General features: G+C 36.0%; 1 protein-coding gene across 2 annotated transcripts in view; it reads left to right on the forward strand.

Annotated features, from left to right (window-relative positions):
• The window catches only part of DNAJC15 (DnaJ heat shock protein family (Hsp40) member C15), a 69723-nt gene extending 46702 nt beyond the window's left edge, over positions 1-23021 (forward strand). The window contains exons 5-6 of one of the 2 annotated variants that reach the window (XM_057707760.1): positions 2224-2294; positions 22793-23021. In XM_057707760.1, coding sequence (XP_057563743.1) covers positions 2224-2294; positions 22793-22863 — 142 coding nt within the window. In that variant the 3' untranslated portion in view covers positions 22864-23021. Of the gene's footprint in view, positions 1-2223; positions 2295-3340; positions 3496-22792 lie in introns of those variants that run through there. The other variant, XM_057707761.1, reaches the window with a different exon arrangement.
• Positions 23022-23408: the final 387 nt, after the last annotated feature.

Below are 23408 nucleotides of genomic sequence, written 5' to 3' on the forward strand. Positions count from 1 at the left end.
TCTGTTTCCTTAGCGTCTCAGCTGTAAGTGTCCTTCTCCTTGCCTTGGGTGTTTTTGCATTATTCTGTGACCAGCAGAGGTTCCTTTATTGTTCGTCTGTAAGCGTTGGTGTGTTGGGAGGGAGAGGGTACAATAGTGGCTTCTTCCCCTGGGAGTGAGTGAGCAGTGGCGCACTGTTGTTTCAGTTGGGCTTGGAGGTGTCTGTTGCAGAGGGACGCTGGTGGCTCAGGTGTAAACAGAAAGTCTTAGAGTTGGGCCTCTCTCAGGGTTTTTTTTTTTGTTGCTGTTGTTTTTTTTTTGTTGTTGCTGTTTTTTTCTTTTTTTTTTTTTTTCTTCTCTCGGCAGCCTCCCTGCTGCTGGCATTGCAAGGGGTTTTAATCGAGCCCCGCCCGAGCGCCTGAGGGTGCTTGTTATCCCTGAGCGCCCGCAGGGCGTCTCTCCACTGCCTGTTGCAGAGGCGCCAAAAGAGAGGGAGAGGCTATGTGCGTGGCTCCTCCCCCCCGCCCGTGAGCCTGCAGCCTCCAGCCGCCATCATGGCCGGGCAGCTCTCAGGGACGGGCACTCCTCTCCGCGGACCTCCTCCCTCCTGTCCTCTCGGTCCGTCCGGCAACAATGTTTCTCACCCTGAACCAGCTCTCCGGTTCCCACGCTCCCACTTCTGGACCCTCCGTTCAGCCGCGGATCGACGTCTCGGTCCGGGAACGCTGAGCTGCGCTGCGGACCCTCCGTGTTTCTCACTCCCTCCCGTCTGCCACAGCTCTGCCGCTTCACCCTCTTTGAGCCGTCGTAGATGCCTCCCTACCGGCTATGTCAGGCTCCCCACGGTCCTTTCTGGTGTCCGAGGCCGTCACATAAGCATTCATTATGTTCATGGTAATGACTACTATTCTTTGAACGTCATGCCAGGTCATGCGTATCCTTTTGCTTGTATTATCTAATTTGTCCTTTAAATAATCCTAGGAGGTATGCTTTTTTTTTTTAATGTCCGTTTTGCTTATGAGAAAATTATAACTCAGAGAGTTCAAGTAAGCAAGACAAAGTGTTTGTTTGTTTGTTTTTCTCTTTTTTCTGCACTACGCAGCATGTGGGATATTAGTTCCCCGACCAGGGATCGAACCCATGCTCCCTGAAGTGGAAGCACAGAGTCTTAACCACTGGACTGCCAGGAAAGTCCCAAGACAAAGTTTTATAGATTATGAGTGATGGATTTAAACCTGTGTCTGAAAATCTCTGAAACTACGTGCTTTTAGCCCCTCCAATGTGATTCATCCATACAGATTATTTTGAGTTTCACAGCAACCACCATGTATTTTGAATCAGCTACTAGTATTTCCATTTGAGGCATAGAAAAGTAGCTTAGATAAGCTGGTATAAATATTAAATAGCAACACCAGGATTTTGTTATTATCAGTGTTTTTTGTTTGTTTGTTTGTTTTCCCCCTTACCTGGAAAATGTACTAGAGAGAAGGATTTCCAATACTGGATAAATTAGGTTTTACAGGAATAATTTTATGTTTATTTAACTTTCTCCATTAATTTTTGTTTAGAGTGTAGGCTCTAACAGCCAAGCTTTTCCTATAGGTTTCTTTCTCACAAAGCTAAATAAATTATGAGCTATGAAGGGTTTTGAGATGTTGAAAGATAATGATAGTAAAAGCTAACTATTATGAAATATTTGCTACACATCAGGCACTGTTGTAGTGCTTTGTTGGCCTTGACTAATTTAATCCTTGTAATTACTCTATGAGGACTATGTTGTTCCTAGCCCTGTTTTACAATGAAGAAACAAGCTCAGAGAGGGTGAAAAGTTTGACCAAGGCTACCCCATCCTTCATGGCAGTGCTGGGAGTAAAATCCTGCAGTCTCGTAGCTCTATAGTTCAAATACCTATTTGTTACGTTATATGTACTGCCTTCCCCCAAAGAGCTTGAAGCATAAATTTTCAAACTCACAATAATAGTCTCCAGACTATGATTCCCCTATCCTGTATATTGTGTGTATGTTTTTTTAATTGAGAGTAAGCGCTGAAGAAAAGTACATGCAGCCTTGAATCTAATTTATTTTGGTGATTGGTGGAATGAAGTGACAAGCTGTAATTTCATTTTTATCCACAAGATGGTGAAATTCTCATTAGTTTTTAATTTCTCAAAGCTCATATAAACCATTAATTTATAATCTGCGTTTGACACTATTTGTTATAAACACTTTAATTTCTTTTTATAGCCCATCTGCTGGCAAGGCCAAGATTAGAGCAGCTCACAGGAGAATCATGATTTTGAATCACCCAGATAAAGGTAGGCAAGATTCTTGTTTTTCATAATATGTGAATCAGAATATGCTCTGAATTCCTGTCAGTTTACTTAAACTCATTATAAATGATATATAGTTGAAATGGAATTTATGTACCATATGTGTTGAGATTTTTCTTATAAATAAACGAGCCTTTAGAGTGGAGTTCAGTGACCTACAGAAATGATGGATTTATAGTTCATTAGCTTTGGAAAACTTAGTTACTGATTTCTATATATGAGTATCTAATCCCTGTTTGAGGCTCCTAGCATTTTGATGGAGAAAGAAAAAACATGAATTGTGGACTCTTTAATTGTATAAAGTGATTTGGGCATCATGAATTACATTTGTTTAACCTTACACCTAAAAGCACAACATTTAGAGGATATTCTCTAAATCTCTTAATGTAGTATGTCACAGATGATTCTGAATTTCTTTATTTTATTCTGGAAGGCTCTGAGGCTAAGCCATTTGTTTTCAACTGGCCAGGTTTTTAATGTAAATTTATCTTATAGAAAGACAATTATTATAACTTTAACTACACTACAGCTGCTTGAGAGAGGAAAGCCCATATGTTCATTACTGTTTCTGCTCTAAAATAACAGATGGTAGAAAGTTACACTGTATTTCAGAAGTCGAAAGTGGGGGAGTGGGGGGCAGAGAGGGAATGGTTTCTTGGATTCTTACAGGCTTTTGGTTTTCTAATTATTTTGAAAAAAATTAAAAACAAATTTTGGATTCCTACCCATCCTGACTCCAACATAAGGCATTCTTTTTCAGCTTTCTCACTTAATTACTTACTATAAAAATTCTTTTCACTAAATATCATCTCCTTTGGATTTTGCACTTGCTGTTCTTTAGTGTGAATAAACAAGAGAATAAACTTTGAAAAGAGGTTTTGCTTAAAATTTCTAAACAGCTTCAACAGTTACTAAAAGATCCATTCAACTAATTTACATTATGGGCTTTCAGAGTAATTGACTCATAAAGAAATGTGTTTAAGTGCCTCCTCAAAGCTCTCTGTCTCCTAAACATCTTTCGTCCCTTCTAGGTCAAGTGTATGCCCCTCTCTGATTGACTGCAGTGGGATCAAGCACTCATGTCTTTCAGATGATTGACAAGTTGTTGACTGTGTCTACTGGCAAGGAAGGAAGCTCTAAAATGTGTCTAAAAGAATATGTATTTTTAGATGATACCTTTAGTAAAAAAAAGAAAATGTTTATATATGTTATGAGCCTGCATTATTTAAAGAATTACTTGATTTATTCTGAGATTGTATATTTATCGAAGTGGTTGTTGGCTGCCCATAGTGTGCTTACTAGGATCCTCCAGTTGTCCTTGCATTGGTGGGAGGGAATGGATCTGGAACTAGGAGCCAACATTCTTCTTCTTCATCTTTTGCCTTCTAGCTAACAGCATGACCTTGAACACTCCCTTAACCACTCCAAATGTCAATGTTATCATCTATGAAATGAAAGGATTTCTTTCTAAAGCTTTTTTTGGATATATGATATAATGTAATATTTTTATATACCTATTCAATTAATGAAGAACCTGTACCCTATATCTCTATTTGGGTCACATTATTAACTTAAGAAAGATGCTTTTAATCAACAGTTGTCAACAAATGTGACAACTCTAGACATCTTGTCCATATAATTGCTCATCTACCCAGAATTTTATAACATTTGGAGTTTCAGAGAGTTCATAGACTTCTTGAAACCCATCCATACACTCATAGTTCAGAATTCCTACTCTAGTAGAAGTATGATGGTTTAAAGAATATTGCAACTACTTGAGGGAAAAAAATTCATGGATGATGGATTTGGGAGATGATTGCTCATAAACCTAGAAATTATCTCTTGAGAAGGAAGGTTGTTTTGTTTCATTTTTTAAAAACTTAATTAATTAATTATTTTTTGGGGCTTCATTGGGCCTTCGTTGCTGTGCGTGGGCTTTCTCTAGCTGCTGGAAGTGAGGGCTACTCTTGGTTGCACAGCACGGGCTCTAGGGATGCGAGTTTCAGTAGTTGTGGCATGTGGACTCAGTAGTTGTGGTTCCCAGGCTCTAGAGCACAGGCTCAGTAGTTGTGGTGCATGGGCTTGGTTGCTCCATGGCATGTGGGATCTTCCTGGCCCAGGGATCGAACCCATGTCCCCTGCATTGGCAGGCAGATGCTTAACCACTGTGCCACCAGGGAAGTCCCTGCTTCATTTTTAATGAGAAGAAGATAATAGATTTTGTTGTTGTTGTTTATTTTCAAAATGGTTTATATTTTCTGATTTCTAACGCTACAGTAGTTATATTTAGATAAGGATATTCCTCACCACCACAATCTGTCTCTACAAGAAGGTAATAGATTTTAAACAAAAATGTCTGATTGTCCTTGGGGAGAAAAAGCTAGAAAAATTTGGGGAGGTATGAGGATGGTCAGCTCTCAATTTTGCTTCCTCTTTTTGTAATTCTTCATCATATTTGCTTTGGCCAGGTCACCATTGAGTGTTATTTATAGGTGGTTGCAAAAACTTGACTCCTCTGCCCAGGGCTTCTGAAATTCATGAATATTATTTCCCCTTCCACCCCACCACCAAGTACTTTTCTCTTGGTTTTGCTACCAGCTGGTAAAACAGCTAGAACTTCAAATGTGTGATCAATGATAATTTGTTACGTATTTCATTATCAGCTTGTGCAAAGAAAATGACACCAGAAAATTAGGTGTGGGAAATGACTGGAAATAAACTTTTTGTAACCAGTTTTAAATGAGCATTCATATGTGCTTTGGTAAAAAGTAAATTTTGCCTTTTCTTTTAGTGAGATAAAAGGTTAATGCAGTGACAATGTCTCAGCTCTTTGATCTAATGCTTTTAGAATATCTTTTAGATTATACTTTTTTAAAATTACTGGAGAAAAAGATTAGTTGTTATGAAGTCAGTAGTTTGATATTAATGCCTAACGAAAATAGAAAAGAAGACAGACTAGGTAAGTTTGAAAAACTGTGGAACCTCAGAGATCTCTCATAGACTATCTAATCCAACGCTTCTCAAAGTGTAGTTTTCCTGTTCGTACCAGGCCAGTTTGTTACTTGTGTGCAACAAATCAAAACCTGAAATAAAAAGTAAGCATTCAGACATCTTTATAGCCATTTGACATTGCTGTGGCATCTAAGTATGGGATACTTTGGTGTTTTGTGAAAGTATTGGTCCACCACAGAGTAGAAATTTTTTTTTTAATGATTTACTGTAGTTTCAGGATACTGATCTAATCAGTGCTGCCTCCTAAATCTTTCTGCTCGATCCCGGGAAGATGCCCTGTTAGCTTTCCTTAAAGATTTTTAGTGATGGAGAGCTTCCTGCTTTTGCAGGGCAGTGCACTGGTAGGCAGTGGTAACTACTAGAAAGTTCTTCCTTACACTTCTGGGAAATCTGTCTTCCACAGCAGATTCTCAGTATTTTTTTCCATGTATGTCCCTTTTCAATAAACGTATAATGCTCTCTCTTCTTTAATAGTATTTAGATCAAAATTAAATAAATATTGGGGTTTAAAAACAAGTCAAAGTAATTATACTGTCGAATGGATTTTCCCTAATTTCCCTTACTGTAAAAGAAGCTAAATTTGACATGAAGCCCTGGTAATAATATATTACAATTTATTACAATATATTGCATTTAAAAGATGTATTTCAGACATTTAGAAAAAGAACTATATGATCACTAGGAGTCAACATGGAATCCCTAAGAAAACGTGATGCCTAATTAGCTCAGTTTCTTTTTTTGATAAATGTATTATTTGTTTCAGAGGGCTCGTCTTTCTTGTCCCTTCAACATCTTAATTAGATTTAAGACTTTGTATAATTTTGTTTTCTCACATATTAATTTTCCTTGATAAGTGGTGAGATATTTAAAAGTAAGGAACATGGTTTATTTATCTTTAGAAACTATATGTTTGAAATTTAATAAATTCTGTTTTTTTCATGAGTGAATAAGGAAATCAATAAAAAGAAGGCATTGCAAATATAATTTGCAGGTAAAATAGTGTTGTGAAAAATGTATAATGATCATATCACACTTTTAAAAGACTCATTAGACTGATATAAAATGACCTGAAATTATTATTTATGCAGAAATTATTTATTCAGTTTCTACAAGGTGCCGGAATGTTGTGCTAGTAAATTTTGGGATTTAAACTATAGAACAGGACTAGATCCTTGTCCTCAGGGAGCATACATTCTAGAGGAGGGACAGACAAAAGCAAGTAAACCTATTTCAAATTGCAGCAAGTGCAATAAAGGGCACAGTGGACTGAGATTGTAGAATATGGAAACGAGGCAGCTTTACATGGGGTGACTGGGGAGGCCTCTCTGAGGAGACCTAAGGGATGAAAGAAGAGTGTGAAGAGTGGTTGGAAACTTAAGGAACTAGCATGTTCCTAGGAGGAAAGAACTTCGTGTGCTTAAGGACTTGGTGTGCTTAAGGGAGAAAACCAGTGTGGTGGGGTGTAGGAATAAGCAAGGGGAGCAGTGCACGAGATGAGGTGGTGCCCAGATTTTGAAAACAGTCATTGTGCTTTATGATAGTAAAACACTAGAAGTTCTGTGTAATATTTGAGCATTAGTCTAAATACAGTGGGAAGTTCCTGTCAGGTTTTAAGCGGTAGAGTGATGTAATTCAGTTTACTTCTTTTTAAGACATCACTTTTCTCCTCAATCTCTATTTTTATTTTTAGGTTCTCTTTGTACTGAAGTAGAATATACAGGCAGAAAAGCTCACAAATCATAAATATATATCTAAATAGATTTTTACAAACACACTCATGTATACAGCCCCCAGATCAAGGGCTAAAACATCACCACACCCCTGAAAGCCCCTCTAGACCCCTTTCAATCTACCTAAACCTTAAAAGGAACCACCGTCTTGATCTATAATATCATAGATTAGCTTTCCCTCTTGAATATCTAGGCATTTGCATCGGGCTGCTTTCAGTCAACATTATCTTTGTGTGATCCATCCACGCTGTAATGTAGGACAGCCGTTTGTTCATTCTCGTTGATGTATAGCAGCCTTAGCAAGGTGTGCTTTGTTGACCCCCGGGGGTTGCTGATACTCCTTTAGGAACTTATTTTCCCCCTTTTGATTTCAGACTGTCTTTGGGTATACAAAGTAATTATTTTGTATGAAAGCAACAGTTTTCCAACTTTTTGGTCTCAGACCAAAAAGTGTGTCAGTGGAAATGATCAACTAGAGAGATCAGTGAATAAGAAGAGATTAAATTTAAATTCAACAGGAATAAACATAATTTTCTTTTAGGTCCCCAAAATCAATTGTGTAAATATAGGCTAGAGACTTGGCAGTGTTTCACATGAAAGAGAGTCACGAGGGTATATTTGATCTCAAAGGCTATAAGATTCAATGGTGTAAAAGCCACTAAAAATAAGTCGGTGCATTCTCGGGCTGCATTAAAAGACACACAGTATCTGTATTATAAGACCAAATATTACCACAGTCTTCTGTGCTTGTCACTCATTTATTCAACTAATATTTATTACCCAGCTATACTGAGCTGACAGATCTTGTCCAGAATTTTGTGTCCATTTCTGGATGCCAGATTTTGGAAAACATTGACAAACTAAATAGTATTCAGAGGAAACCAAACAGGATGTTGAAGAGCTGGAAGCAGTGTCATATGAGTGGGTCATTCATTCATTCATTCAACAAATACTGATTAAGTGCCTAATGCAAACCAGACCATGTACTAGACACTGAACAAGATAGTCGAAGATCTTGCCTTCATGGATCTTATATATTCCACTGGGGGAGACAGATAGGACATAGATAATTGGTAGATTTAAAGTACTCACAAATTCACAGCACCTCTCATCAAGAGGTGGTCTGTTTCCTAACCATTTATGTCCAGGCTGGCCTCCTCACTTGTTTTGACCAGAAGAATATAGCAGAAGTGACATTGTATGAATTCTGAGCCTAGGCCACAAGAAGCATTGCAGCTTTAGCTGTTACTCTCTTGGAACCTGGAAACTACCTTGTGAAGAAGACCAGATTGGTCTATGCTTCCTGAAGGATAAAAGACCTAAGTTGAGAGTAAGGATTTGCTGACTGAAGCCCCAGTGAGGCCATCCTGTACCATCCAGCCCTAGCTGACCTGACCCAGCTCAGAAGAACTGCCCAGCTAATCCATGGAATAGTGAGAAAAAACTCTTGTTGTTATTAGCCACTAAGTTTTGGGGGTAGTTATGCAGAAAAGGCTAGTATGAAAAATGTCGCATGATGATAAGAGCTTTTAAGAAAAATAAAGCAGAGTTGGGGGAGGGGTAGAGATCAGCAGCTAGAGAGGAGGCAGTTGCAGTATTACTTAGAGTCATCTTAAAAATTCTTTGTAAGGAGAGAATATTTGAGCAAAGACCTGAGGGAGTAAGTCATGGACACAGAAATCTTAAGAAGAGTATTTTAGGCAAAAGGAACGTCGAGTGCAGAGGTCTTAGAATGGGAACATACTATGTGTTTCTGGAGTTGTGAGGGGATCGGCTAGAGCACAGTGAGAAGGGGAAGAGTGGTAGGAAATATGATTGGAGAGGACATCCAGGGCCAAATGATGGCGTAGCTTGAAAGCTATGCTGAGAACATTGGCTTTTACTTTTCAGTGTAATGGGAATGATATGATCTGATTTACAGTATTAGAAAGTCTGCTTTGGCAGCTGTGGAGAAAATAGGATGTCAAGTGTGGAAGCAGGGAAGTTAGGAAAGAAAAATTATTACCAAAGAAAGAATGATATTAATTTAGACTAGGGGTTTTGTAACGAAGGAGGTAAAGAATTGTCCAATTGAGGATATATTTTGAAGGTAAAGCCAACAAAGCTTATGGATTGGGGGTAAGAAAAAGTAAAAAAGGTGACTCCTAAGTTTTTGGCTGAGGCAATAATGAACAAGAAACCTTGCTACAGTGAAAAACTTAGAAACTTAGAGGGCTTCTATGCAATATCTAATACTTAAAATGTTGCATGTGTATATGAAGTCTCTCTTCTATGCCTTCATGGAGGCACAATTATTTTCACTTAGAAGAAACTGTGAGCAGTGAAGATTGGACCTCTATAAGGAAGACTGTGCTTGTAGTTGGAACTATCTTAGTTCTGCTTCACAAGATATCAGTCAACTATTACTGAGTTAATTATTGAGTACCTAGTGGGAGCTAGGCACTGTTCTAGGCACTGGAGCTACAGCAGTGGAAAAAGTGATGTTCAGGCAAAGCAGTAAAGGTAATCTGAGATCAGAAACTGTCGGAGGACAGTTTGTTAAGGATGTAATAGGAGGTATTCGTGTATTGCGTAGTAGGTAAGACCCTTGAAGACTCTTCCAACTCTAGGTTTCTGTGATTCTCTAATGATCTGATAAACTGAATCAGACTCAAATTATTGTCCAGAGCCTCCTGTCTCTGTTTTTGTTTTTGTTTTTTTAACATCTAGAGTGAGATATAAGACTCATCCATTTAAAGTATACAATTCAGTAGTTTTTGGTATATTTACAGATGTGTGCAATCATCACCACAGTCAATTTTAGAACATTTTCATCACCTCAGAAGGAAACCCTATCATCCTTTAGCTCCACCCTCACCTCATCTCTCAATCTGCAGTTCTGTTCCATTGATCTGTATGTTTCTTCTCGCACCAATACCACACTGTCTTGATAACCTTTGCCTTTAATAAGTTTTAATTTTTTGAAGTGCAAGTCCTCTTACTTTATTCTTCTTTTGTAGGATTGTTTTGGCTATTCTGGGTCCCTTGCAATTCCATGTGAATTTTAGAATCAGCTTGTCAGTTTTTACAAAGGAGTCAACTGGAATTCTGATAGAGATTGTGTTGAATCTATAAGTACGTTTAGGGACCATTGCCATCTTAAAGTTAAGTCTACTGATCCATGGACAAGGGATATTTTTCCATTTATTTAGATCTTCTTTAACTTCTTTCAGCAATATTTTATAGTTTTAAAGTGTTTTATTCTTTTTGATGCTGTTGTGAATAGAGTTATTTTATTAATTTCATTTTTGGAGTGTTCATTGTGAGTGTATAGGAATTTCATTGATTTTTATATATTGGTCTGGTATCCTTCAACCTTGCTGAACTTATTTATTCCAGTAGTTTTTTTGTAGGTTCATTAGGATTTTCTATATATAAGACTGTGTTGTTTGTGAATAGAGTTAATTTTACTTCTTCCTTTCCAATCTGGATGCAATTTATATCTTTTTCTTACCTAATTTCCCTGACTAGAATCTCCAGTACAGTATTAGAAAGAAGTTGTAAGAGGGGACATTCTTGTCTTGTTTCTGATACTGTGGAAAAGCATCCTATCTTTTCCCCCATTAAGTGTGGTATTATTAATCATGGGTTTTTCCATAGATGCCCTTTATCAGGTTAGGAAGTACCTTTAGTTTGTTGAATGTTTTTATCATGAAATGATGTTGGATTTTGTCAAATGCTTTTGCTTCATCTTTTCAGGTTATTAAGTGATTTTTTAAAAAATTCTGTTGATGTAATGGATTACATTAATTGAATTTTGGCTGTTAAACCAGCCTGTCATCCCTGGGATAAATCCCACTTGGTCATGGTGTACAAAATTTTTTAATATGTTGCTGGATTCCATTTGCTAGTATTTTGTTGAGTTTTTTGCATTCACATTCATAACAAATATTGATCTATAGTTTAATTTGTTGAAATAGTTATTTATAGTACTCCTTTATAATTCTTTTTATTTCTGCAAGGTATGATAGTAATGTCCTTTCTTTGATTTCTGATTCTAGTAATTTGAATCTGTTTTCTTTTTTTCTTGGTCAGACAAGCTAAAGGTTTGTTTTGCTGATCAACAAGCTAAGGACTTCTTTTCAAAGTACCATCTTTTGGGCTGGTTGATTTTCCCTATTGTTTTTCTATTCTCTTTCATGAATTTTTGTTTTAATTTTTACTATTTCCTTTCCTCTTCCTGCTGTAGGATTAGTTTACTCTTCTCTTTCCAATGTCTTAAGGTTGAAGTTTAGGTTATTGATTTGAGATCTTTTTTCTTTTTTAACACAGTCACTTACAAATATGATTGCCCTCTAAGCACTACTTAAGCTATGGTCCGCAAGTATTTATTTCCCAAATTTGTCCTTGTTATTGATTTCTAATTTCATTCCTTTGTGGTTGAAGAACATAATGTATTATTTCTGTCCTTTTAATTTATTGAGGTTTGTTTTATAGCCTATCATATGGTTTCTCCTAAAACATGTGCACCTGAGAAGAACGTATATTCTGTTGTTGGTTGAATGCTTTGTAGATGTCTGTTAGGTCTCGTTGGTTTTAATTGTTGTCTAAGTCTTCTACTTCCTTGATCTTCTATCTAGTTGTTCCATCCATTATTGAAAGTGGGGCATTAATTCTTATTGTTGAATTGTCTGTTTCTCTGTTCATTTTTGTTTTTGTTTCATATATTTTGGTGCTCTGTTGTTGGGAGCATACATATTTATAGTAACATTTTGTTGTTTTAAAGTCTATTTTGTCTCATGAATATAGGCATTCTAGCTTCTGTGGTTGGTGTTTCATGATACATCTTTTTTCCATCCTTTTACTTTCAGTCAGTTTGTGTTTTTGAATCTAAAGCCGTCTCCTGTAAGCAGCATATAGTTGGATCATGTTTTTTTTAATCCAACCCAACAACCTAATGATTGATAGGATTGTTTATTCCATTCATGTATAATGTTATTATTGATATAGTTGGATTTATTTCTGCATTTGCCTTTTGTTTTCTATGTCTCATGTCTTTTTGTCCCGTGGTATTCTTCCTTTTTTGCTTTCTTTTGCATTGAGTATTTTCTAATGTAGCATTTTGATTTTATTAATTATTTCATTATTTTTGAGGGTTTTTAAAAGTGACTGCTCTAGGATTTACCATATACATTTTAATTTCTCAGAATCAGCTTCAAATTTACACTAGCTTAATTCTTTTTTTTAAATTTAGAGTAACCTTTTTTTAGCTTAATTCTTATATATATAGAAATATTACTTTTATATAGCTCTATTCCCATTTTCCCCCTTTTGTGGTATTATTATTATGCATATAACATCTACTTATGTTACAAGCTGAACAGTACATTGTTAGAATCATTACTATCTGATGTTATTTTCTGAATCTATAACAGCTTTGCTCCTATACACTTCCTTTGTGCTATTACTAGCATGTGTATTATGCATGTATTATATTTCTATATGTTATAGGCCCAACAATACATTTTATTGCATATTATTTAACCAGTTACCTGTTCAATCAGTTGAGAGGAAAGCAAAATAGACATTTATATTGTCTTTTATAATTACACAGTTATATTTACTAGTGCTCTTTGTATATATAAATTCATATCACCATCTGAGATCACTTTCTTTCAGCCTAAAGAATTTCCTTTAGCATTTCTTCTAAAGTGGATCTGTTAACAATAAATTCTTTCAGTTTTTGTTTATCTAGGATAGTGTTTATTTCGCCTTGATTTATGAATAACACCTTTTTCTTTGAGGACTTTTTGTTATCCCACTGCCTTCCTGGCCTCCATTGTTTCTGCTAACTTAGCTTTTTATCTTATTGGGTTCCTTTATAACTCTCACATTGTCTTTCTCTTGCTACTGTTAAAAGATAAATTGAGGCATATTAAAAATTTTAAGAGTTTGAGCAAACATTGATTTGAATTGGGCAGCACCAAACCTAAAGTGTTTAGGAGCCCTCTAGGGGAGAGGTTTTTATAGAGAAGAGGCAGAATCAAACCAGGAAAATTATTTGATTGGCTATAGCGTCAGCATTTGCTATACTTGGAAAAGCCTAATTGGCTGTTTATGATTAGTTGCCCTCAGGTTTTAATTTCTTAATGTTGAGAGATTTATAGGCTTAGGTTTTAGTTTGATTATGTAGTCTACTAAGGCATTAAAGCCACCTCAGTCTAATGGACTCATTAATTAATTTAATGCTACCTTCCATATTTTCTCCTTGTCTTTGACTTTTAGCATTTTTTAATGATGTGCATTTTAGGTGTTATTAAATTTACCCTACTTGGAGTTTGTTGAGCTTCTTGGATGTGTAGGTTATTGTTTTTCAATAAACTTGGGAAGTTTGAGCCAGTATGTCTTTAAAGATTTTTTTTCTCCTTTCCTCTCCTGGTACTCCCATTGCATGTATATTTATGGATTTTATGATATCCCACATTTCCCACATTTCTCTGAGGCTCTGGTTTTTTCTCCTTCATTCTTTTTTCTCTCTGATCTTTGGTTTGCATAATCGCAATAACTGTATCTTCAAGTTCACTAATTCTGTCTTATGCCAGTTCACATCTACTCTTGAATCCCTCTAATAATTTTTTTTTTTAATTTTAGTTCTGTGAATGTATAATGGCTACTTTGGAATCTTTATCCATAAATCCAGCATTTGGTCACTCTCACAGGTAGTTTCTGTTGCTGCTTTTTTCATTATGTGTGTATGGGTCATACTGTCATACTTGCCTGTTTCTTTATGTACCTTGAAATATTTTGTTGGAAACTGAATATTTTAGATTATGTATTATAGCAACTCTGGGTATTGGTCTGCCACCCCCTGCCCCCTAGGATGACTTCTTATTGTTATTTATTTGTGTATTAACTGGCTGGATTATTTTAGTGAAGTAGCTAGAGGTCTTCTCAGCTTGCTGCTCCTGGTGTGGAACCACCATGCCTTGTGGACTGGGAAAAGAGCTGTTAAGGTCTCAGTAGCCAGGCCAACAGAAGAGCCTCTGTTCCACTTTCCTATGACTGAGCCTCAGCACCAGGCATCCGTGAGAGGAAGAGATATACAAAGGTCCGTCCTGCTCCTCCCAGAAAGAAAGCCCTCTGTCTAGGAGCTGGGGAGAGAGGGAGCCCTGTGTTCTTGCTGCAGCAGTCTAGCCTGGAGTCTGCCTTGCTGAGCTGTTGTAAAAATGGCACTGATAGACTTACTTGACACAGGGTTGCGGCAAACCTTCAATTTGTAAAAGACTCAGTATCTCCAAAGTGCAGTAAAGCAAAGCATGAGAAAACAAGGTTTGCCTGTACCTAACCTTGCAACAACTGTTAGTTGTAGAATATTTGCTTATTTTCTCTCACGCTGGTTAGGATTTTTTTACCCAGATGTTTTGCAGGTATTTATTTTTAAAGCACCCACTCCTAACACACTTGTTTATCCCGTTTTCTGTCTCTCTGGAGTGATTTTACTTTTGCAAAACTGGTATTTGATGCAAGAAAATAAGGGAATAGTGATTCATCACTTCCTTTTCCACATCAAGGACACATGTCTCGAGTCCCTTCTGTGTACTCAGAGCTGTGCTGATAATACAGAGAGATCTAAGGCATGATTGCTCTTCAAGTTATTTATTATCTAATGAGTGAATAGAATATACTTTAAAAGTAAACCACAAGGCTTGATTTCAGTCTTCCCAAGAAGGAAGAGGACCTGGGATAGGGTTATAGGCTTAAGGAAAACAGAAAAGGTTTACAACAACCAAATGTTTAACATGGTAGGAATTTAATAAACAAAGAATTTTGTAAACAGAATGAGAGACAGTGTGGTGTGGTAACCTTCCTGGGAATCCTGACTCCACCACATTTCAATTCTGTGGCTAGTGTTGGGCAAGTAACCAAACTTGTTTGTGATTCAGTCTCTTTAAGTGATGAAAATCAGAATTGAGCAACTACAAACGATAGTTGGATAAACCAGATGAAATAATCTATTAGAATAATGCCTAGTTACTATGCTTATCACCATGGTCTTTATCACAGGTTTGCTGAGCCCCAGTGATTTTTGGACAGTATGAATTGGTAGTGCCATCAAACTTCGTGGAGGTCAGCATATCTCCAGTGTTGGTTTTTCGATAAAATTTAAAAAATGGAAATACACATTCATAAAAGTACACAGACCATAAGTATACAACTCAGTGAATTGTCATGAAGTAAACCCATCTATGTAGCAGTACCCAGATTAAGAAATAAAATCCTACATAACTTTCTCCTCATGTACATTTCCAGTCGCTCCCCACTCCCTGAAGATGAGCACTGTCCTGATTTCTGTTGCCTTAGATTAGCTTTGCCTGTTTTTGAACTTTATGTGTCATCTAAGTGTGTAGTCTTCTGTATTTGTCTTTTCTCATTTTATTATCCTTGTGAGATTCATTCATGTAGCAGTGAATGCTGTGGTAATTCATTCATTCTTGTTGCCATACAGTATTTCACTGTATGAATGTCTTTCTAGTTATCCATTTTTTCTTTTAGGTTTTCTCTCTCTCTCTTTTTTTAAACCTGACTTTTGGGAACATCTGGTGTTCTAGATATGAGTCCTTTGTATTGCATGTATCTTTTCTGGCTTGCTTTTGCCTACCTTTAATGATGTTCATTCATGAATAGAAATTCTTAATACTTATTATAGTTCAGTTATAGTTCAAACTTTACCTTTATAATTAGTGGTTTGTTTTGTTTAGGAAATTTTTGCCTGTCTCAAAGTCATGAAATTAATTTCTGGAACCTTTATTATCTTACCTAATTATATCTGTAATAAACTAGAATGGATTTTTGTGTATGCTGTGAGATAAGGGTAAAGTTTCAATTATTTTTATATAGATATCCAAGTGGTCCTGCATTATTTATTGAAAAGGGCATTTCCACCCACAGTGATCTGCAGTGTTGCCTTGTTATAGATCAAGTAACCTGATATTTATGGAAATATTTCTCTGTTTTCCTTCTTCTTCTTTGGTTAATTTCTTTATGCTTGTGCCAGTATCATTATTTTTAATTGTGTAGCCTTATAACAAATCTACATTTCTGGTAATGTAAATTCTTTACATTTTTTGTTATTGAAGACTTTTTGACTATATTTGGCCCTTTACATTTTATTATAAGTTAGGAACTGTCTCATCAATTTGCATGTTGCACATGCACAATTCACACACAAACCTCCGAGGTTATGATTGGGATTGCTATCAATCTGTAGATCTGTTTGGGGCGAATTAACATTTTTACAATAGTGAATCTTCCAATCCATGAACAAGACATCCTTTCATTTATTTAGGTCAGCTATAATTTATTTCAGTGAGATTTTTCAGTTTGTAGTCATATGCATAATTTGTTAAATTTACTCCTAGGTGTTGATTTTTCAAATGCCATTATAAATTGTGTTGTTTTAAAAGTTTATATTATATAGTTATTTATTTCTGGGACATAAAAAGTTAGTTTTTGTGTATATTGCTGTCATATCCACCATTTTGTTAAATTCAGTTATTAATTCTATGATTTTTGTCTCTAGATCCTTTTGTTTTTTTTGCATACTCAGTCGTGTCATTTATGGTATATGACAATTTCATTCCAATCCTTTTGGGGTGGGGGGGTATTTATTATAATGGCTAGAACCTCCAATAACTTGTTAAATAGCAATGGTAGTAGGTATCTTTTTCTTGTTGCTGATCTCAGAGCCAAAGGTTTCAACATTTTACTACTAAGTATGACATTTGCTATATTTTTTGATAACTCCTCTCACGTAAGTTTCCCTCTAAGTCTTAGCTTACTGAAAGGTTTTATTGTGAATGTACATTTTCTGCATTTGTTGAAATGATTATACATGTATTCTTCATTCTGTTAATGTGATGAATTACGTTGATTAATTTTCTTTCTTTTTTTTTTTTTGACCCTGCCTTTCGGGACTTTATTTTATTTTATTTTTATTTATTTATTTATTAATTTATTATTTTTGGGGGGGGTACACCAAGTTCAATCATCTATTTTTATACACATATTCCCATATTATTTTATTTTTTAAGAACTTTTATTGAGATAGTTAATATACAGTAAACTGCATATACTTAGAGTGTACGATTTGGTATTTTTTTTCTTATTAGAATGTATATATGGCAATCCCAATCTCCCAATTCATCCCCCCCCAACCCTCCCCGCTTTCCCCACTTGGTGTCCATATGTTTGTTCTCTACATCTATGTCTCTGTTTCTGCATTGCAAATGGGTTGATTTGTACCGTTTTTCTATATTCTGCATATATGTGTTAATATAGGATATTTGTTTTTCTCTTTCTGACTCACTTCACTCTGTATGACAGTCTCTAGGTCCATCCATGTCTCTACAGATGTCCCAGTTTCCTTGCTTTTTACAGCTGAGTAATATTCCATTGCATATATGTACCACATCTTTTTTATCCATTCATCTGTTGATGGCCATTTAGGTTGCTTCCATGTCCTGGCTATTGTAAATAGTGCTGCAATGAACATTGGAGTGCATGTGTCTTTTTGCATTATGGTGTTCTCTGGGTATATGCCCAGTAGTGGGATTGCTGGGTCATATGGTAACTCTATTTTTAGTTTTTTAAGAGGGTTCCCTTTTCTCCACACCTTCTCCAGTATTTACTGTTTGTAGATTTTCTGATGATGCCCATTCTAACCGGTGTGAGGTGGTACCTACCTCATTGTAGTTTTGATTTGCATGTCTCCAATAATTAGTGATGTTGAGCAGCTTTTCATGTGCCTCTTGGCCATCCATATGTCTTCTTTGGAGAAATGCCTATTTAGGTTTTTTGATTGGGTTGTTTGGTTTTTTTGATATTGAGCTGGATGACCTGTTTATGTATTTTGGAGATTAATCCTTTGTCTGTTGATTTGTTTGCAAACATTGATTAATGTTCTAATGTTAAAGCCAGTCTTGGATTTCTGATACAAACCTAACTTGGTTGTGAATTTAGTCTGATTTAATAAGCTGATATTTGTTTTCTCATCTCTGTTCATCTTGTGATATTTTTATCAGGGTTTGTGTCATAGATATGCTACTCATAAAAAGAGATAAAATGTGTTTTCTTCTTTTTTTTTTTTTTTTTTTTTTTTGGAAAAATTTACTGATATAGCTGTTCTGACTAGAGTTTTTATTTGTGGGAAGGTTTTTAATTACAGATTCAATTTCTCAGTAATGATTCTTTTGATTTTTCCATTTCTTGATACATTATGTTTTTCCTTGGATTTATTTCATTTAAATTTTAAATGATTTTGTTATGAAGTTGATTAGTTTTTTTTCAGAAAACTAACCTTTGGCTTGGTTAATTATCTTGAATACTAATTTCTGTTGTGATATTTTCCTTGATGCATAGGTTACATACAAGCATATTGATTAATTTCCAAACATTGTGATTCCCTAGATGTGTTTGTTATTGATTTTCAGCTTAATTCCACTATAGTCAATTAACATATCAGTACTTCTCAAACTGTCTGTAATGGAGGACTTGTTTTTTTCCCAATCTCTGTTAGACTGGCAACTTTTGTAAACTATAATAAAAATGAATTTATTATAAAATTGAAATAAATATATGTAAGATCTAAGCCCCAGTTTTTTATTGTTAGATTCTATGTAAAATGGCTATAATATTTTCTGAACACTTATTCTCAGTTTCTAAACCTGTTTAGTTGTGGCTCAGCAACACTTGCACACCAGCACTAATCCATGGAACACAATTCAAGTAGCACTGCTTATTGTGATTTGTGTCTCTGAAGTTTGTTGAGACTTGCTTTATAGGCTCTAGCACATGGTCAACTTCAGTAAATGTTCCATGTGCCGTTTAAAAGAAGGTATATTCTGCCATTGTAGGATAGTCTTTTATGTATGTCATTTAGATCAAGTTTGTTCATCATGGCATTCAACTTTTTGATATTCTTTTTTTTAACGATTCTTGTTATTTTTTACTTTATTTTATTTTATTTATTATTTATTTATTTTTGGCCACATGGGGGTCTTAGTTGCAGCACACAGCATCTTCATTGAGGCATGTGGGATCTTTTCATTGTGGTGGACACGAGCTCTTCATTGTGGGCTCTCTAGTCGTGGCCCGCAGACTCCAGAGTGCGTGGGCTCTGTAGTTTGCAGCACGTGGGCTCTCTAGTTGAGGTGCACGAGTTCAGTAGTTGTGGCAGGTGGGCTTAGTTGTCCCACAGTATGTGAGATCTTAGTTCCCTGACCAGGAATCGAACCCACATCTCCTGTCCTCCATTGCAGGACAGGTTCTTTACCATTGGACCACCAGGGAAGTCCCTGATATTCTTATTAGTATTTCTTTTTGTCTTAATTCTTCTTCTGTGGATTACAAAGAGTGGTATATTAAATCTCCCACTGATTATGGATTTGTGTATTTTCCCCCTTCGTTTTGTCCACGTTTTCCTTATATATCTTGCAGCTATGTTATTAGGTATATTCAAATTTAAGATTGACCCTTATAACACTATGAAATTTCCCACTTAGTATTCCATTTTGCCTTAAAGTGTGCTTTATCTGATAGTTAGCATACCAATGCCAGCTTTATTTTCATTAGTGTATGCCTTTTTATACTCTTTTAAAAGGATAGTCTCTTGTAACCAACATATAGTTTGCTGGTTAATGTATTCATCAACTATATTGAGATATAATTTGCATACGATAAACTGTATATTTAAACACACAGTTTGATGAGACTTGACAAATGTATACACACATGTAACCACTAACATAGTGAAAACAGAGAACATTTCAAAACTCAAAAGGTTCCTTGGTGTCCCTTCTCATTGCCAATCCCTACCCCAACTTGGGCGATCACCGTTCTCCTTTCTTCCACTATAGATAGGATGTGTCTTTTCTAGTGTTTCATGTAAGTGGAATTGTATAGTATGTACTATTTTGCATCTGGTCTCTTTGAAGAGAAAAAACAGTGCAGAATGTTGGGCTCATTACAGTGCATTTCCTCATCTCCAGAATCTTGGCCCTCAAGACCTGGCTGACTTGATAGACCTCTAGTGCTTTCATGCTGATTGATGTATTTGAATTTTATGAAAGTCTTCTAGTTGGTGTCAATGGGAGGGTTGGTCTAAAACCTGATATTGGGTTGGCCAAAAAGTTCGTTTGGGTTTTTCCGTAAGATGTTACAGAAAAACCTGAAGTTTTGGCCAACCCAATAGGTCATGATAGCCCAAAGCAGAAGAACTCTAGTAGTATTTAGTGAAAGTACAAAGGTTCAGAGATCAAATATGAGGGTAAGTATTCTAATTACATGGAATCCAGATGATTCCCCCAAGAAATCTGAGCAGGATCAAAAGATTCAAAAGTGTATGGTTTCCATTAAGTAAAGGATATGTATCCTATGTATCAGTCAAGATTCAGTGCCAGAAACTAGATGTTTTAAGCAGGAGAATGTTTAGCGCAGGGAATGAATGGTTACAAATCTTTGGAAGGTCTAAAGGAGTGAATTTTAGACTTGGCCTACAAGAATGGCTCCCCTAGTAATTATAGAGCCACTGTGTCAGGGGAGCTACTCATTGACTGCCTCAGAGACCACCACTAGGACTGTGCAAAAAGCACAGTTGCCACCACCACTACACCACGATCTCACTTGCTAACAGCAGTAATAAAGAGGCCCAGCAAGAAAACCTTTCTCCCTCTTCAGCCTTCCAGATCTCGCAGGATTGTCCCTCATTGATAGGTCCTAATTTGAATCGAACGCTACTTGAAGCGAATATAGGAATTGTAGTTTTTGGCTTAGGAGCTTTCCAAGTTTTAGGAAGAAAGAATGAGCGTAGAATGACAGCCGAACCCAAAGTTACTGCCATGCACATAAATGAAAAGTCCAGTGTCCCTCTAACTAAAAGAGGGTGAAGGGTAATTCAATGTTATTCTGAATAAACTGTCAATTTTTTTCTCTAACTTGCCATCAATAAATATGATGTTTAATGAGACTTTTGATCTTCTATGCCTTTAATTTTTTTTCTTTCTGCTAAATGAGCATAGTATGGCCAGTGATTTAAATATCCATAATGCATATCAATCAATTAAAGGTTATGTTTGAGTTTAATTACTATTTTAATATTTGTTGAGAATATACAAGATGCCTGGCATTACCTTGGTAACTCTAAAAATTTAAACACCTTATTACCAGGATTGACATTACTTAATGCTGAGATCATTTTCAGAGATAATCCTGAAGTCATTTTGTTTCATAACCAAGTGCACATGGAAACTTGCATCAATTTCATTTGTAATTCTTATTGTATATTCAAGGACACTCTGTGACGTATTCCATAAGTGTTTATAGCGATTCAGATCTTGATGTGAAAATGTCAGTGATATCCTCAAGGGTAAAAAGCTAAATATAGCTCCTTCAGCATTGCCCTTATGTTGTTGATCTGTTTCCCTGCTTTCTTTTTCCTTTTTAAAGCGTGTGGTATGGTATCAGTAAAAGACCTGGATAAAGTCAGGACGATATACACACCAGTGCTGTCTAGATGTTTTTTGGTTTGTTGTAAGCTCCTGAGGTCGTATGATGTTTTCAACAGCTATAGATCGTTTGTACTTGAGGGGAGAATAAAAAATAAAAACAAACACAAAGAGACTGGTGAACTGTAATATGATTGTTAGTTCTAGCATTAAGCAATGAAAGTATTCAGGACTAGAAGTTAGAAGGCGTATGATGCTTAAACAGCTTTAATGTGACAGTTTGGGGCCAGTATTTTTGTATGTCAAATAGCTTCTCTGTGTGATTTATAATGATTCTGAATTTGAAATTCACCTCAATTTTCCTCTTGCTTTTTGCATTAGAAATAATTCATTGTGAAGAACTCTAAAAAAGTACTGAGTTAATTTTATTTTAGGGCACAGTGACTCTAAGTCTGTACTCCATAAGTATTATAATAGGACTATTTCAGAAAACAGGAGGCATTTCATTTAATATTATTGTTATCATCACTAATTTATTAGTTAATTCATCAGTATTAGTAAATACAACTTTTAGTACTGGGTAGTACATACGAGGGTGAGTCAAAAATTATCTGCACTCTGGCTGTAGAATTTATGGAAGTTTTAATATAACCGGATTGTGGATAATTTTTGACTCACTTTTGTAGTTGCCTTTTCTAACATGTTATTTTATTTTTGTGAGAGTGTAAGCTTTGATAAGACTCAGAAAGAACCCTTGAATTGCTTCACCTCTTTCGGAAAGATAACTTCCTTCATAGAATATTCTTCCCGTTAAAAAAAAAGGGGGAGGGAGGGAGGGAGGAAGGAAGGAAGGAAGGAAGGAAGGAAGGAAGGAAGGGAACAGTGTTGGAGAAGGGCCATTATTTTATTTACCTAACCACCCACTTAATTTCAGAAAATTCTCTGGTCAAATAGTTGAATGGTAATGTCTGTAATGTGTGACCAGTGAAATGTTTGAGTGTTTTTTAAAATTATTCCTGATCATAAGTTTCTTTATTTTTCTCCGAGGTTATCGTTGATTGTTGGGTATCTGTAGTGCTTCACTGAACAAGTTTAATTTATGCTGTTGTGATTTCTAGTGAGCTTATAAAATAATTTGTCAGAGGTTGAATGTGTGGGAAAATATCAGAGAAGTCTAATTAAGAGTGTTTTTCTTTGAGACTTTAAAAAATGTCTGTAATGAAGTGTGTTTTAATCCGTTTATTTTTCTTTGTCCTCTCAGGTGGATCTCCTTACTTAGCAACCAAAATTAATGAAGCAAAAGACTTGCTAGAAGCAACCACCAAACACTGATCGATGCTCAGGGACCACTCTGAAGGACAAAAAGGAGGACCTTATAAAAAAATGTCCTGCAAGTTAATCTAAACCATGGCCTTCATAATTTTCATATATGTACTGACCACAGTCATTTCTTCCATTACTAAGCTATACAGTAATAAAAGATGAACAGTTCATCTTTGTATTATCTTTCAAAGGAACACGTTAAAATTCTATCACTGATCTTTCCCCCTTATTTTTTTCCTCTCTCTGATAGTCATATTTTAAGACTTCTGTTAGTCCTAAGTTCCTCTCACCACCCGCCTCACCCCCCCACACACAAGTATAATCATCCGTAATATAATTGGAATTTGTGAGCAACGGGCAGAAAGTTTCTTGCTGCTTGTATTTATGCTCACATTGACCCTCGTTTCCTCAGAGGAGTTTGGTACTCTGCCTAGGTAAGGTGCTTGAAATGTTTTTTTGAGACCAAACACTGACTGCCATCCTGGGGAAGTGATTTGAAACTTGATGGAATTTACTAAATGGTGTTTTGTAAAGTAGTGGTTAGGAAAGAACTC

This window comes from Hippopotamus amphibius, chromosome 14, assembly GCF_030028045.1.
Source record: "Hippopotamus amphibius kiboko isolate mHipAmp2 chromosome 14, mHipAmp2.hap2, whole genome shotgun sequence".
NCBI lineage: Eukaryota > Metazoa > Chordata > Mammalia > Artiodactyla > Hippopotamidae > Hippopotamus > Hippopotamus amphibius.